General features: G+C 42.2%; 1 protein-coding gene across 1 annotated transcript in view; it reads right to left on the bottom strand.

The window, feature by feature from the left end:
* Slc9a2 (solute carrier family 9 member A2) overlaps positions 1 to 13,341 on the bottom strand; it is an 84,092-nt gene that overhangs the window by 24,049 nt on the left and 46,702 nt on the right. The window contains exons 4-5 of the mRNA XM_031367340.1: positions 1,793 to 2,010; positions 732 to 934 (exon numbers count right to left, since the gene is read on the bottom strand). Coding sequence (XP_031223200.1) covers positions 732 to 934; positions 1,793 to 2,010 — 421 coding nt within the window. The remainder of the gene's footprint in view (positions 1 to 731; positions 935 to 1,792; positions 2,011 to 13,341) is intronic.

Below are 13,341 nucleotides of genomic sequence, written 5' to 3'. Positions count from 1 at the left end.
GTAACCTACCCTCTGTCTGTGGTTCCCTCTCCATTCCTGATACCTGTCTCATTGATTGTATAGTATCTCCCCTCTTGAAGAATATTCCATGCATTACTATCAGGTTTCTCCCCTAACTTCTGACAAGAATGGAAGTTCTGCAAAGACAAGAATATTTTGCTCAGGAAGAATCCTAAATTCTGAAAGCAGTGCCAGTCACAGAACACAAAACAAATACATCTTGGCTGAATGGATATGCATAAATTATAATCTGAGAGCTGGTATATTGACAAAGTTGCTTACTACTTCCCCACCACATGCTGGATTCACCATTTCCCCGCTCCAGGGAAAGTTCTATCAGCAGCCAGCACTTCCTGTCAAGTAGCTGTTGGAAGGTCATGGCTCACAACCAGCACTTAGCAAGTACATTTACTAGGTCGGAGAGCAAGGCAAATGACAAGGATTAGGGTGTTCAGTTCATCAGTTTCCAGTGGTAAACCCTACTCCTGAGCTGAGTTTCCTTAAATAACCGTTCTCTCTGTGAGGCCAAGTGACCAAATTGGACTCTTGTAATGCCCTGCATAATCCAGCATATGAACCCTGACAGGAAATATCATGTTCCCCGTTCTCATGGCTCCCGAAGCTCCAACACACATACACTTTGCATCCACCCACAGCATTCATCCGGGTAATACGAACTTGCATGTCTCCTGTGGAAGGGAGAGACTTTTCTAGAAGAAGCCTACACTCACCAGGATGAAGACAGTGAAGAATATAACGACAATAGCAGCCGTGATGAACAGCTTCTTTCGGGGAAATACAGTAGCAGGGAGGAGAAACACCAGTGCAAAGCAGATGGCACCGCGGAGCCCACCGTAGGCAATGATGAACTGGTCCTTGAAGGTCAGAGGGATGGTCCGGAACCAGTTAATCACCTGAGTCAGGACAAAGACGCCTATGGATAAAGAGAGAGAAGATTCTGTGAGTATGGACTGGGGATTCTGAGTCTCTGTGAGTGTGCAAAGTGTTAAAAAATAAAAAAGACACATGAAGCCCACCCCCAGCCCTCCTCCCCTGAACTGTAAACACTCGGGACTCTTGGGTCCTTGCTCTTATTTTGTAAGGATAACATGCTTCCACCTATCATGGTTAGAGACAAAAAGAGAGGCTCATTTTATTTGCAGTAAAAACCTGGAAAAGAGAAATGAGCACAAAAAAAAGGAGAAAAGATAAAATAAAAAGTGTGTGTGGGGGGGTAAAAACAGAACAAGGTTAGGGAAAAAAGAAGTCAGGGGGAAAAGAATCAAAAAGTGAGAAGAAGAGAGCCAGGAATAGGAAAAAAGGAGGAGAAGGAGAAGGGGAAAGGGATGGGAGGGGATGGAGGATGGGGAGTGGGAGGGAAAGGAAGTGGGGAGGGAGAGGATGAGGAAGAGGAAGAAGAGGAGGAGGAAGAGAAGAGGGGGAAGAAGAGAGGGAGGAGGAAGACAATGGGAGGAGAATGAGGAGGGAGAGGAGGAAGAGAAGGAGGATGATGAGGCAGAAGAGCAGGAGAAGGGGAAGGGAAGGGAGGAGAGAAGGGGAAGGAAGAGGACAAAGAATGGGGAGGAGGAAGAGGATTGGGAGGAGGAAGAGGAAGGGAAGAAGAGAAGGCAAAGGAAGGAGAGAAGAAGGAGAAGAGAAAGAAGATAGATGAAGAAGATGAAAAAGACAAAGATGAAGATGAAGAAGAATAAATGAAAATAAGTAGGCAACAAAAGTAGATTGAGCTCCCTCTGCGCCATTGTCACCAACTATTCATGGAGCAAACCGTTACCCAGTGCTCTCCAGATCAGGCAGAAGGCCAGGGTGAAGCAGACAAATGCCCAGTTCCACTCATGGTTCTTCCCAACAGTGGACACGCCCATGAAGATGAAGATCAGGGTCTCGCTCACGCTGCTCAGCATCTTCATGAAGTACTTGATGGTTGTATAGGACTTCTGAGACACGTTCTCTTCCACGTACTTATTCATTGTCATGGCACAGGCCGTGATCCTAGAGCAGAGACATGGTTTCAATTAAATGTCGTATCTCCCACAGTCAGAATGCCAAAGTCAGCTCCTAAACCCCAACCATCACACTGCCTCCTGCTTGTCCAGACACCTAACTAAGGCCTCTACCTTCTGCTCATGGCCTGTGGATTTTGTAAAGAAACAGGATTTGCATGTAAACTTAAAACCCTGGCCCTCTCTGAAGGTCTTTAATACCTATGGTGTGAAGCACCCTGCTCTAACCGGCTTTCCAGTCCCTTCAGCCTGCTTATTCCATGCCCATGTTCTCTTACCAACCCATGGTCACCATCATCAACCCTCTTCTGAGCATCCCAAATTCTAGAAATCCAAAATAATTCGAAACCCACTATCATCCACAAAAGCAACTCTCCCACCCATACATATTTTATTCCTATATTATCTAAAAACCTTGACTACAAAATTAAACCCTACACTCTCTCCACTTGCAGTGGGATCCTCTGCTGCCACTCTTCCTCACTGAACCTCTCTCCATATGACTGGGTGTGATCCATGTTCGATTCTTCCTCATGAACGTGTCTTAGACCCACTCAGCCATCTCTTTACCACACTGCCTACGTTCTGGGCATCATCTCAACTAGTCTATTGGGTCTGTTTCTACAAAATCCCAAAGTAAAAAGAGTTTTTGGTTCTTTTCTCTAGTATTTGCTCACAACGTTAGGGCCACTGAACTCCTTGCTACCACTCTTGTGGTAGCAGAACTGACATGACATCTTGGCATACCTCAGAGAAAGATCAGATCAGACACATGCTGGCAAGGTGGACACTCACATTCCTTGTGTGTGTTCCCTCACTGGGCCACACATTTCCTAGCTTTCCCTCACTCCACCTGGCACATCTGGCCCACACCTCATACTTCGACTGCCATTACCTGCAGAGCATGGCATGGTCTTGAATATCATCTGCTTTGTGGACACACAAGGTCATATCTTCCCAAGATATCACTCCCTAACTAACCCAAATGCAACTCAAGGATGGATGGAGTTGTTGTGTTATAACACACACCAAGTCCTGTATGAAGAGGTATGGTCCCCATTTAGTACCAAAGGACTTCATCATCATAAGGAGTTGAAGGGGAAACAGAGAGACAGCCAGGATTCTGGTGAGCCGGCCCAGCTTCTATGGAGAGTAACCAAGCCATAAAACAACTGCCAGCTACAGTGTATCTGGTTCAACCCCGGAGCCACACCAAAGCTGCCTGCACTGCCTTTTGCTTGTGTGGTGGCCTCCTTAATCCAAGGCATTTGTTTGTAAGGAAAGCTTCCTCCTATGACATGGGACAGTTGAATAAAGCAAAACCGAGATGCTGAGACCAGAGCCAGCAGAGAGCCACAAGCCTGTTTCCTTGAAGCAAACAGACCTGTTTCTCACCTAAACATTTTTGTACTGTTTTTATATGAAAACAAAACAAATACTCCATCTTTGTGAGGACCCTGCATTTAGATACAATGCTGCCCCCACCAGAACAAGAAAGTGTCTCTTTTAGATTTATATGGGTGAAGACAATATAGTTCATACCCTTTCCAAAAGAAAGGGCGGCCTTTAAAATGAGCTAATAAAACGGGGCAGCCACAAACATGGCCAAGCCTCTGCATAGCTGAGGGCTTATACAATACAGTTTTGTGTTTGAAGAACCTTTCCTTGGAGCCAGGGACTGAGTAAACTCTCTGTATGGGTTGTGTCAGCTAATCCTTGTAACATGTTTACGAGGAAAGTTCTATTATCACCCCACACTTTTGGAAATGCGAGAACAAAAGGTGGACTCAAGATTTCACAGCTAGTAAACTGTGGTGCCCAAATTCTCATTTAGGCAGTTGGTGCTGTGGTAGACCTGACCCTCACACCTGGGAGTTCTCAGTGAGCCCAGTGGTCTTATGGGTAAGAAGGCTTCCACTTCCTGCCAAGCCTTGACCCCTCTACTCTCAAGAATAAGGCAACCTGTATTTGTATCCTATGACTACTGTAAGAAATTAGAACTACAAGGTCTATTTGATCTTACTTGCATGAGTCAAAATCAAAAACCAGGGAGCTGTGCTCCTTCTGGAAGCTTCCAAAGAGACTCTGTCCTGTTTGTGGGCCAGCTTCTCAAGGATGTTCACAATCTTTGGCTTGTGACCATGTCAGTCTGCCCCTAACATTCCCCTAATTCTGACAATTAACTCCCTCTCATAAGGGTATGTGATTATACCAAGGCAATGGGATTATTTATTGCTGTTTCCTCATCCAAAGAGCCTAAATGAATCTTACCTGCAATGTCCCATGTGACTTATATGTAAGATATTAGTAACTTTCATGAATTAGAATATAGAAGTCTTTGGGTACTCCTAGTTAATTGTATCTCAGAAATCCAGCTTTTTTTTTTTCATGGTTTGGCATAATATGATGGGAGTAACTGGAGTTACATCGCAGGCTTCTGCACACCAGCTATACTAAAGTTCTAAGTTGTTTGGATTGCAGCCTTTTATAGGAAAGAGAGGCTCAGCAACAAGGACAAAGGAGCTTCAATGTTGAAAGTAGAAAATTTGGATACAACTTATAATGGCCACATTACTTCTTAAAATATTCTAATCCCATGGGCAGGATGCTTCAAGAAAGGTCTATAAATATATAAACAGCTATGGAGAATAATGATTACCAAGTTCCTATTACTTCGTTTCCCTCCATTACTTTTATTTTTAAAGGGAAACACCACCTGCTATGAAGTTAAAGTTCTGTCGTTCTTCAGCCCAGACTCAAGATCTTCTCTTCTCTTAGCTTTCAAAGTTTTCACCCATCATTTGAAAAACTTTTTTTGTGGGGGAGGCAGGAATAGAGCTGTGTGAGTGTGCTGCCCATGACACCACAATCACGAATACCACATTACTTAAATAATTAGCAAATGATGAAGGCAAAATTAATACTTAGTTCCTGATGGGAAACAACTTAACAAACACTGATCATTCAGATATGATTGAAGATGTAGTCTGGACATAGGAATAAAGAGTGAATGACTTCTGTAATGTCACATCACTCACAAGACTGGGAGTGATGTCCGCGCTGGCCAGACCTGGACTGTAATGGAGCAGTTTCACTTCTTGGATCATTTCATGAGGAGGAACACATTGAGTGATGACTTAGTCCTGGTAGTCAGGAGCATCTGTTCATCTACAATGATGAACAGGTGCTCCTGGAGTACCTGTTCATCTATGATGCTGATGCATGGAAGGGGTTGGAGTAAAGTTTCTACATATCACTTTTCTACTTTAACCATGTAGACTTGATGACCATGGCCACTCAAAAAAGGCTGGAAGGTGTTTCTCCACCACAGAGATTTTACCTTTCTGGTGTGTCTGCAGATCAAACTATGTCACAAGTAAACAAAACAACAGGGAAGCTGGTCTCTTAAGGGGGTACGAGGAAACCAGTGTCATATGAACAGAGAGGAATAAAACCTCCTTAGCCCTTCTGGCTTGTTGCATTACAGAACAGATGGTTTTACCCACTGCAGGAATTCTGCTTTCCCTCATTTTTCTAGAGAACTGCAGTACACATACAAAGCTAGTCTAGACCAGTGACCAACTCTCCTTAGTTTTATGGAAATATCTGACACAGGTGTGAGTCCCTGGGTTTTGTGTGACAATGCCCACACCAAAAGAACAGTCTAACTAGAGACTTCATATTTTAGGAAGTTCTAGTTGAATTTCTTAACTCCCATGTCATTAAAAAACATTGGCCTTTAGCACTCCCAGTATGACTTGACTCTATAGCTCTTTTCATTGAGCTATCCCTTATTCCATGCATATCTAGCTCTCTCATCTGTAACAGTAAGCAATGTGATTAATAGACATTTTATATCAACCAAAATTCTCTGAGCTTCTACTGTGAGTATTTCTGAGCTGCAGTCTATGAAGATCTATGAAAGCTAGTAGGACACAGTTTCAGCCTCCAAAACTCCTAGTCTGGGGGAGAAATGGTCACAGCCCCCCAATACCGTGGGGGGTAGATGCAAGAACAGAAAGGATGTGTTGGCATTATCTTCATGACTGAAAGACATGACACTTGTGAACAGCAGCTGTGGTTGATGCACAGGTACTTCTATCAAGCCAGTCGCAACTGAGCATGGAGGGGGAGGAGCTCATGAGAATGTGATGGATGACTTCTGAGGGAGACAGATAAGTTTTCTTCAGAGATTTAGTCCCTAGTGGGTCACTTTTCCCTCAGTGGGTGGCCTGACAGCCATGTTCATAAAGACCACACTACTCTGGGTGGACTCTGGGTTGTTCTTTTCTTTTTTTATTTAAAGACTAGGCCATGAAGTTTGGAGAAGGATGTAGTGTTGGGGGGCTTCAGAAGGAGCTGGAAGAGGGAAGTGGATGTGATTAGAACAAACTGTGTACACATATGAAAGTCTCAAGGAGCAAATAATAATGTGAAATCAAAAGAAAGAACGCATTAGAAGTTTGGGGAAGGAAATTGTTAGACCACAGAAGAGGATGCATTTGCGCAATTTTAAGCCATCAAGAAAGAAAAATGGGAGAGAAGCACAGCTTCCCTGCCCTGCCTGCAGAAGAGTTCCCCCAGATAAGATACAATTCTTGAGCCTCTTACATAAAATGACAGTATTTGAACACAATCTAAGCACACTCCCTTGTACATTATAAACTGTCCCTGGATGACTTATAATGTCTAACACAATGTAAGCACTGGGTTAGTGGCCATCATCCTCACCCAGTCAATACTATGCAACCCTCCTTTAGAAACATTTAGTTGGTGGAATTCATAGACAGGGACTCACAGATGGACACGCGCAATTTAAAGAAAACACAGAAGTTTGAAAGAAAGAGGTTGGCATGCTCAGGAAACTGCTGGAAGATCCTGGAAGCCAGAGGGGAGTGGAATGACAACCCTGAAAGATCAGAAATGAAGTCCTGGGTCAGAAAACGATAATTACACATAGGAGCGTCTACCTAGTTCTGGAGGCAGGATGAGACACTGTGATTTATATCTGTGAATGTCACTATCTCCAGTCTCTATCATCTCTGTCCCTATACATGTCTCCTAAGTCCACAAGGAACAAGAAAAATGTCCCCACCCTGTATATGCCAGGCATCATTGATGCATTTTGACTCAGTTACTACATGGATAAGCTCTCAATAGTACTTTGACATGAGCTGAATTATACTCTAGACAAGAACCTCTGGAGGAGTGGCCCATAAGCAGAGGACAGATTTGGAAGGGCACAAGCCAAAAGGATGCAGATAATTGGTTTCCCTGGATAGCTTGTCATTTCATTTTCAAAACCCATTCCAGCACCTGGACTATATAACACACCAAAACACAGACATGTTTTGACAGGTGTTAGGTTTCCTCGTGAGAGACCACATAGAGGTCAGATGTTCTGCTTTGTGATTATCTTACCTCAGTTTAACATAACTGTATGGTGATTATCACCAATTTAGAGATGGAAAAGTAAAATCACTGTAATTAGTGGGTTTTACATTCACTGGCAATTGAGGTTTTCTTTATCCTGGCATTACTTAAAATATAGCATAGGCAAAAATCATGCGAGCTAATACTACCTCAACAAGGTTTTAAAGGGTGAGACAGAATTTCAACTTAAACAATCTGTCATTTGACTATTTGTGAATAGAAAATTCCTCCAGTGATTACCTTTGTCTGTAGGAGGTTATGATTCTGTTATAGCATCCCATGAAGCTAGCAGCCTTCTGTAGACTGCATTTTCCTTATATCTAGGTGTACTTTGAGAAAATATAGACTGGTATTAATTTCTGCTTAGATTAGTTCTGTACCTGAGTTGCTGTCAAGTTCAGGTTCTTGGCTAGATGGTCATGATCATTAAAACCAAAGGGACAGAGCATCATCAGTATTGACTGTAGGGGATAGAGGCAGGTTTCTGGTTGTAAAGATAATGTGTATGCACATGTATACACACATATATAAATGTGTATATGTTATAAAGATAACACATGTGTCATTTCTGTACATATGTGCATAGGCATGATTCTGTGCATCTTTATAGGGGACATGCCTATTATTTAGAAGTTTATAAGAATAAATGTATTTAAAAATAGTGGTCAATTTTCTAATTTCAATTTTGATCTTAACATTATGGAGTTCTTTCTAGAATCAGGGCTGCTATGGAGTGTTCTGAAAGATAAACCACTGCACAGTTAATTTGCTCACACTACAAACATGCATATGGTACTTATATGCATAAATACAATCATAGGAATAACACAATAAAATCCTATATTTTTTATGGAAACCTTGCCAACATGAAGGCATGCTCAGCGTCAAGCCTTGAAGTGATGAAGACCTATTCAGTAGCTTTCTCTGTATTGATTAAATCCAGGTTTTATGGTGCCTCTGGGCACAGTGTATGTTCTCAGAAAAAGAATTCACTCATGTGGAGTAAATTAATTATTCCAGAGCACGAATTTACTATAGAGTGAATCGTCTCTTCCAGGAAACCCAGTGACCAAGAGAAAGTGAGTTTGACATATTACAAAATGCAAATAAAAATTGTTTTCAGAGGAAGATTCAAGCATAAAAACTGGATGTCCTGTAAAATATGAAAAATGTGAATCGTCTTAACTACTGCAAATGGTAGGTTACTCCTATAACGTTGTCCTCTCCACAGATCCCATATGGATTCCTTGACCTTTGATAAATGCCCTCAGTTCAACTTATTTTAACTTTAGTTCAACTCTGTGCTTACATATCACTTGTTGGAACCTGATGTAAATGTGCAGTAGAATCACACAAAGGATCGTAAGTCTTTGTCCAAAGCTCAACGAACCATAAGGAATCTCGGGACTATGGAACTGAGTGACTAGCTGGAGAGTGTTGAGAAAGATTTTCAAAGAGCCTGAAAGATTTGGTCTGCTCTTAACATAGAAATTAAAATGGAGTACTTCACATGGGCATGGTGAAGAAAGATTGCACGTGACACTGGGCATGGGAGATGCCAGGCAACACCCTTGTGACACTGTTAGGTACAAAGTAGTTTCAAGGTTGCTCTTGTATCCTGGGAACATGAGCTCAAGCTGCTTCCTGGAGTCTCTTATGGCATGTGTGTTAGAAGAGTATGACCATTAACCACATAGTTAGTGGAAACACTTGGAAAAAGAAAAGCACAGGTGCTTTGCTTCATCCAAGAGAATCATTGTGTCTATATACAATGGTCTGTCTAAGTGATTTCTAAATGTACCGTTGTTTTAAAGAGAGCAGGTGGGACACAGTCAAAGGGCTCAGGAAAGGGAAATGAGATGAATCACCTACTTAAACTTTTATTTGAAGGTGGGCCCAAAGGCTAACACGGTGTTTGAGGGCCGTTGTATTTTAATTCTGTTTCCCAGCTATTCTCCCTTCTTAAGTCTCCAACTAGGCAACTTCCTCCTGCTAGCAGCTGCACATCCTATCCTGATGAGCATTCCTTTGCCCTGGAGGCAGCTGGTCTACTTAGTAGCTCTAAGGCTGTATGACTTAGGCTTTTTCTCCATAGAACTGTACAATGGTCAGTTACATGGGAATGGAAACCTTGGTATAAAAGAGACACAGAAGCGATGGCTGCTGTTTTCCTTGGAGCAGAGAAACAAGTGTATTCCTTCTGTGGAGAAAGCACAGAGTGGGTTTCAGACACCTGGATGGCAAAGGAGAGAGACAGCTTTTGTCCCCTCCTTGGAGTTCATTTCCTTGGAGACCCCGCAGTACCTTAACCTAGAGCCCTCCGCCCTGCTTCCCCACCCTCTCAGAATGCTCTCCTTTTCCTCAGTGAGGTCTCACCCCAAAGCATCATCATTTCTATCCTATTTTTAAAAAGTGATTTCCCCTCCCCCTGATAACATGTAGTCAGAGTGGGTAAGGTGGCTGTCTCAGCCCAAGACAGTTGTAAAACCACCGCCTTCCATTGGTGACAGCCCTCAGTTTTTCATGAAGCAGGGTTGCTCTTAGATAGTTTTATTCAAACACTTTCCCAAGCCACTGCCCTTCCTTTGAAATGTTTCCTAACAGGAATTGGCTGGATAAATCTCCCTCACTCCCGAAGCAACTGGGTTACAGGTACATAAAACCTGATTTTTATGTGCATTATTACTTAATGCTTTTGAGGTACCCAGCCATGGCACAGAGGAGCACAGTGTGGACAAAGGGATGGTTTAGTGAGCAAGGGAGTCTTTGGCGTCATGTCCCCAATGATCCATACTGGTCCTTGTTGGGAATTTACTTATTCACATAATCCAGCAGCCCTCATTTTCTATGTCTTGTTTCTACTCCCCTCACAGAGCTTTGCTCTCCTATTTGAACTGGGCACCTGGCTACAAGAGCACCAGATGACTCAAGTTACCTCAAATAGCTTCAGATTAAGCATGAGGACATGTGGGAAGGCAGGATTAGCCACTTGGCCACGTCTCTTGGGAACAGTGAAAATTCTGAGCTTTGATTGAGGTAAAAGAAGTGGCACAGAAAAAAAGAGAGAGAGAGAGGTGTGCTTTAGCATGAAGATGAACTTCACATGGCTGCTCACCATGGGGCACAGTTTATCCTTGAGGTCACCTAGGTCATGACCTCACCATGCAGAGGACAGATGAAAAACAAAATGAGGACTTTTAAATCAAGGTGAGGTAGTCACTTTCAGATGTCCAATAGGTCGTAGGAAGACCATGCCTTGACTCTGTGTTAGAGGGATGTCTATCAATAGAAACATGTGATACTTAGCCTAAAAGAGAGAAAGAAATGTTTATTTGGGTCTGGGGATTCTGTCAGTAGTCACCTGGCTCTCTGGCTTTGGGCCTGTGGGAAAGTATTTCAGTATATGTCAGAGAAGCTGCCTTACGGTGGCTGAGAAGTGAAGGAGGCACGTGTCCCAGCATTCCCTTCAGGAGCACACCCAGGTGATGTGATTTCCTTCCACTCAGGCCTGCCTACAAAAGGTCTAGCTACCTCCTACAGGTTGGCAACAAAGCCTTCAGCCTACTGGTTTTAGGGAGCCTTTTAAGATTGCAACTATGACACCCTTGTATTTGAATACCTTACTCGAAGTTGTTTAATGGTGTACAACTAAATCATAAAATCCTTTGCACTTTTCTATGGTGTAGACTGTGTACTTGGAGTCAAGCAGTCAATACCAAAATAAAGTCAAGCATTATTCTAGTTAGAAAGTGACGTCACTTCATTATCAGTTTCAAAAAAAAAAGTCTTGGGAAGAAAAGATAATTACTTCTTAGCAATAAATCAATAAACTTTACTTATAATTCACTATCTTGTTTTACAGTTTGGACTAAATGTTAATACAAGGCAATGTGATTTTTTTTAACTCCATTTTCTTGAAGCACAAGTCAACAGTGATACCACACCTCTTTTCTTTAAAGGGATGTAAACATAGGTAAAGAACCCATCCAGCAGCAGTGGTAGCAGCACTGTCTCGTTAACTTAGCAGGCAAATATCACTATATTTTCTTCTTTTCAGAATTTCCAATCACACCCCAAATCTGCCCTAGTGTTGGTACTGAAGGAGCCCATCAGAGTAACCAAGTCTTGCCGGGAAAATGGTGTCAGTATTCTGCTGATTTAGACAAATGTCACCATGGGAAGGTACTGATTTTCTTCAGTTGGACAAGTACAGTGTTTATTGTTTATTTGATTCATCCTACTGATGCATTCTGGGAAACTAATGTGTGTTTATATGGGGACAGTCATCACCATACCAGTGTGGCCTGCCTGCAGAATCCGAAGTGTGCTCAGAGGAAAGAAAGGCTGGCCATCAGCTTTAACACCCAGCCTTGATTATCTTCAATGCTGGGCCACACCAGTCATTTCCCAGCCATCTATAAAGAAGATGGAAACAAGAACAATGCCCCCTTTTTTTTGTTGTTGTTTTTGGCTTTTGTGATAGGATGTCAATTCTGTAGCCCAGGCTGCCCTCCACTCATGGTGGTCCTTTCAAATGCTCTCCTTTCTAAGAAGAGGAGGCAACCCAATATATTTTTAATATTGAAAGCTATACAACTTTACAAATCCATTTCACAAAAATAGCCTCTAGCTCAGACGACAGACTCTAGTTCCTTTTGCTGATTCTTACAGGGGTCACAAGCTCTACCCAGGGAGAGCTGCAGTCCAGATGGAATGTTGAAGATATTTATATCTAAACACCCAAGAGATTTCTAACTGATGCAGAGACCATGGAAGGTCGCTGAATACTGGCTGATTCCCTATGGCTTGTTCAGTTTGCTTTCTTACACAGCCCAGGACTACTTGTCTACAAGTGGCACTGGTCACAGTGGGCTTGACCTCCTATATCAATCAAATGAATCAATCATCATGAAACTGTCCCCCGGCTATGCCCACAGGCCACTCTGATAGAGGCAGTTCTTTAGCTGAGGTTCCTTGTTCCCCGACCAGTTAGCACACAGACATACAAATGGCTGATGCTGATTTCCATAGCCAAAATTGCTAAATATCATGATTATTTTAAAAATCCAATTAAAATAAAACTCACTAATGAGATTTTCTATCATTGTTTTCTTTTTACAACTGAAAACAAAGACTTCCTCTTAGGGTACTACTTAGTTTTTGCTAACTACATTTCACATGTTCAAAAGGCATGTGTGGGTGGTAACCACCACATTAGACAGGCTAGAAGGAAAAACTAATACCACATAAATCCTGGTATTCATCAGCTGACTCTAAGTAAACAACTAAAAACACAGAAATAAATACAAAGGAGTTCTTAACTTACCTACATAATTTGGAGCTATCCTATTTCAAATTCTCTCTTAAAAAAATTCTTACTCTGCTGTTGAAGCAAACTTGGGCAAGGACTAATAAATGATAATAAGCTTTTTGTTTGTTTCTTTGTTTTCTCTTTTCCCTAAAGGTTCCCAGATAATTGGAGAACTCCTTTTTATCTTCCTATTCTCTGACTGATTTGCCTCCTGATTTTAACACAATTTCTACTGTTTACCAATTTCTTCTATATACCTAACTATACTTGCTTAGCTGACTTCAGAGAGCTTGGTCATGTCCAGGTATGATATCAGTGAAAGGGTAAACCATAAATGAAATACAATTACTGTTTCTGTGTGTTATAACGCACAGTAACCCAGGGAGAAGTGCAAGACCATGATTTCAGAGATCTTGGGCTCCAGGCTTGGTCTCTGTGTCCTTCCTGCCAACTCTATCTATCTACTGGTAGGTGGGTACTCAAGATGTTTCTCCTGTCTAAAATATGTCACAGTTGTGATATCTTGTGCAAGATGTCATGTGCGAACCCTGTGGTTTCCTGTGATTTCTAAGGTTT

The sequence above is a fragment of the Mastomys coucha genome, unplaced genomic scaffold (genome assembly GCF_008632895.1).
Source record: "Mastomys coucha isolate ucsf_1 unplaced genomic scaffold, UCSF_Mcou_1 pScaffold14, whole genome shotgun sequence".
Lineage (NCBI taxonomy): Eukaryota > Metazoa > Chordata > Mammalia > Rodentia > Muridae > Mastomys > Mastomys coucha.
Note: the sequence above shows the minus strand (reverse complement) of the source record. Positions and strands in the feature narration are given on the sequence as shown.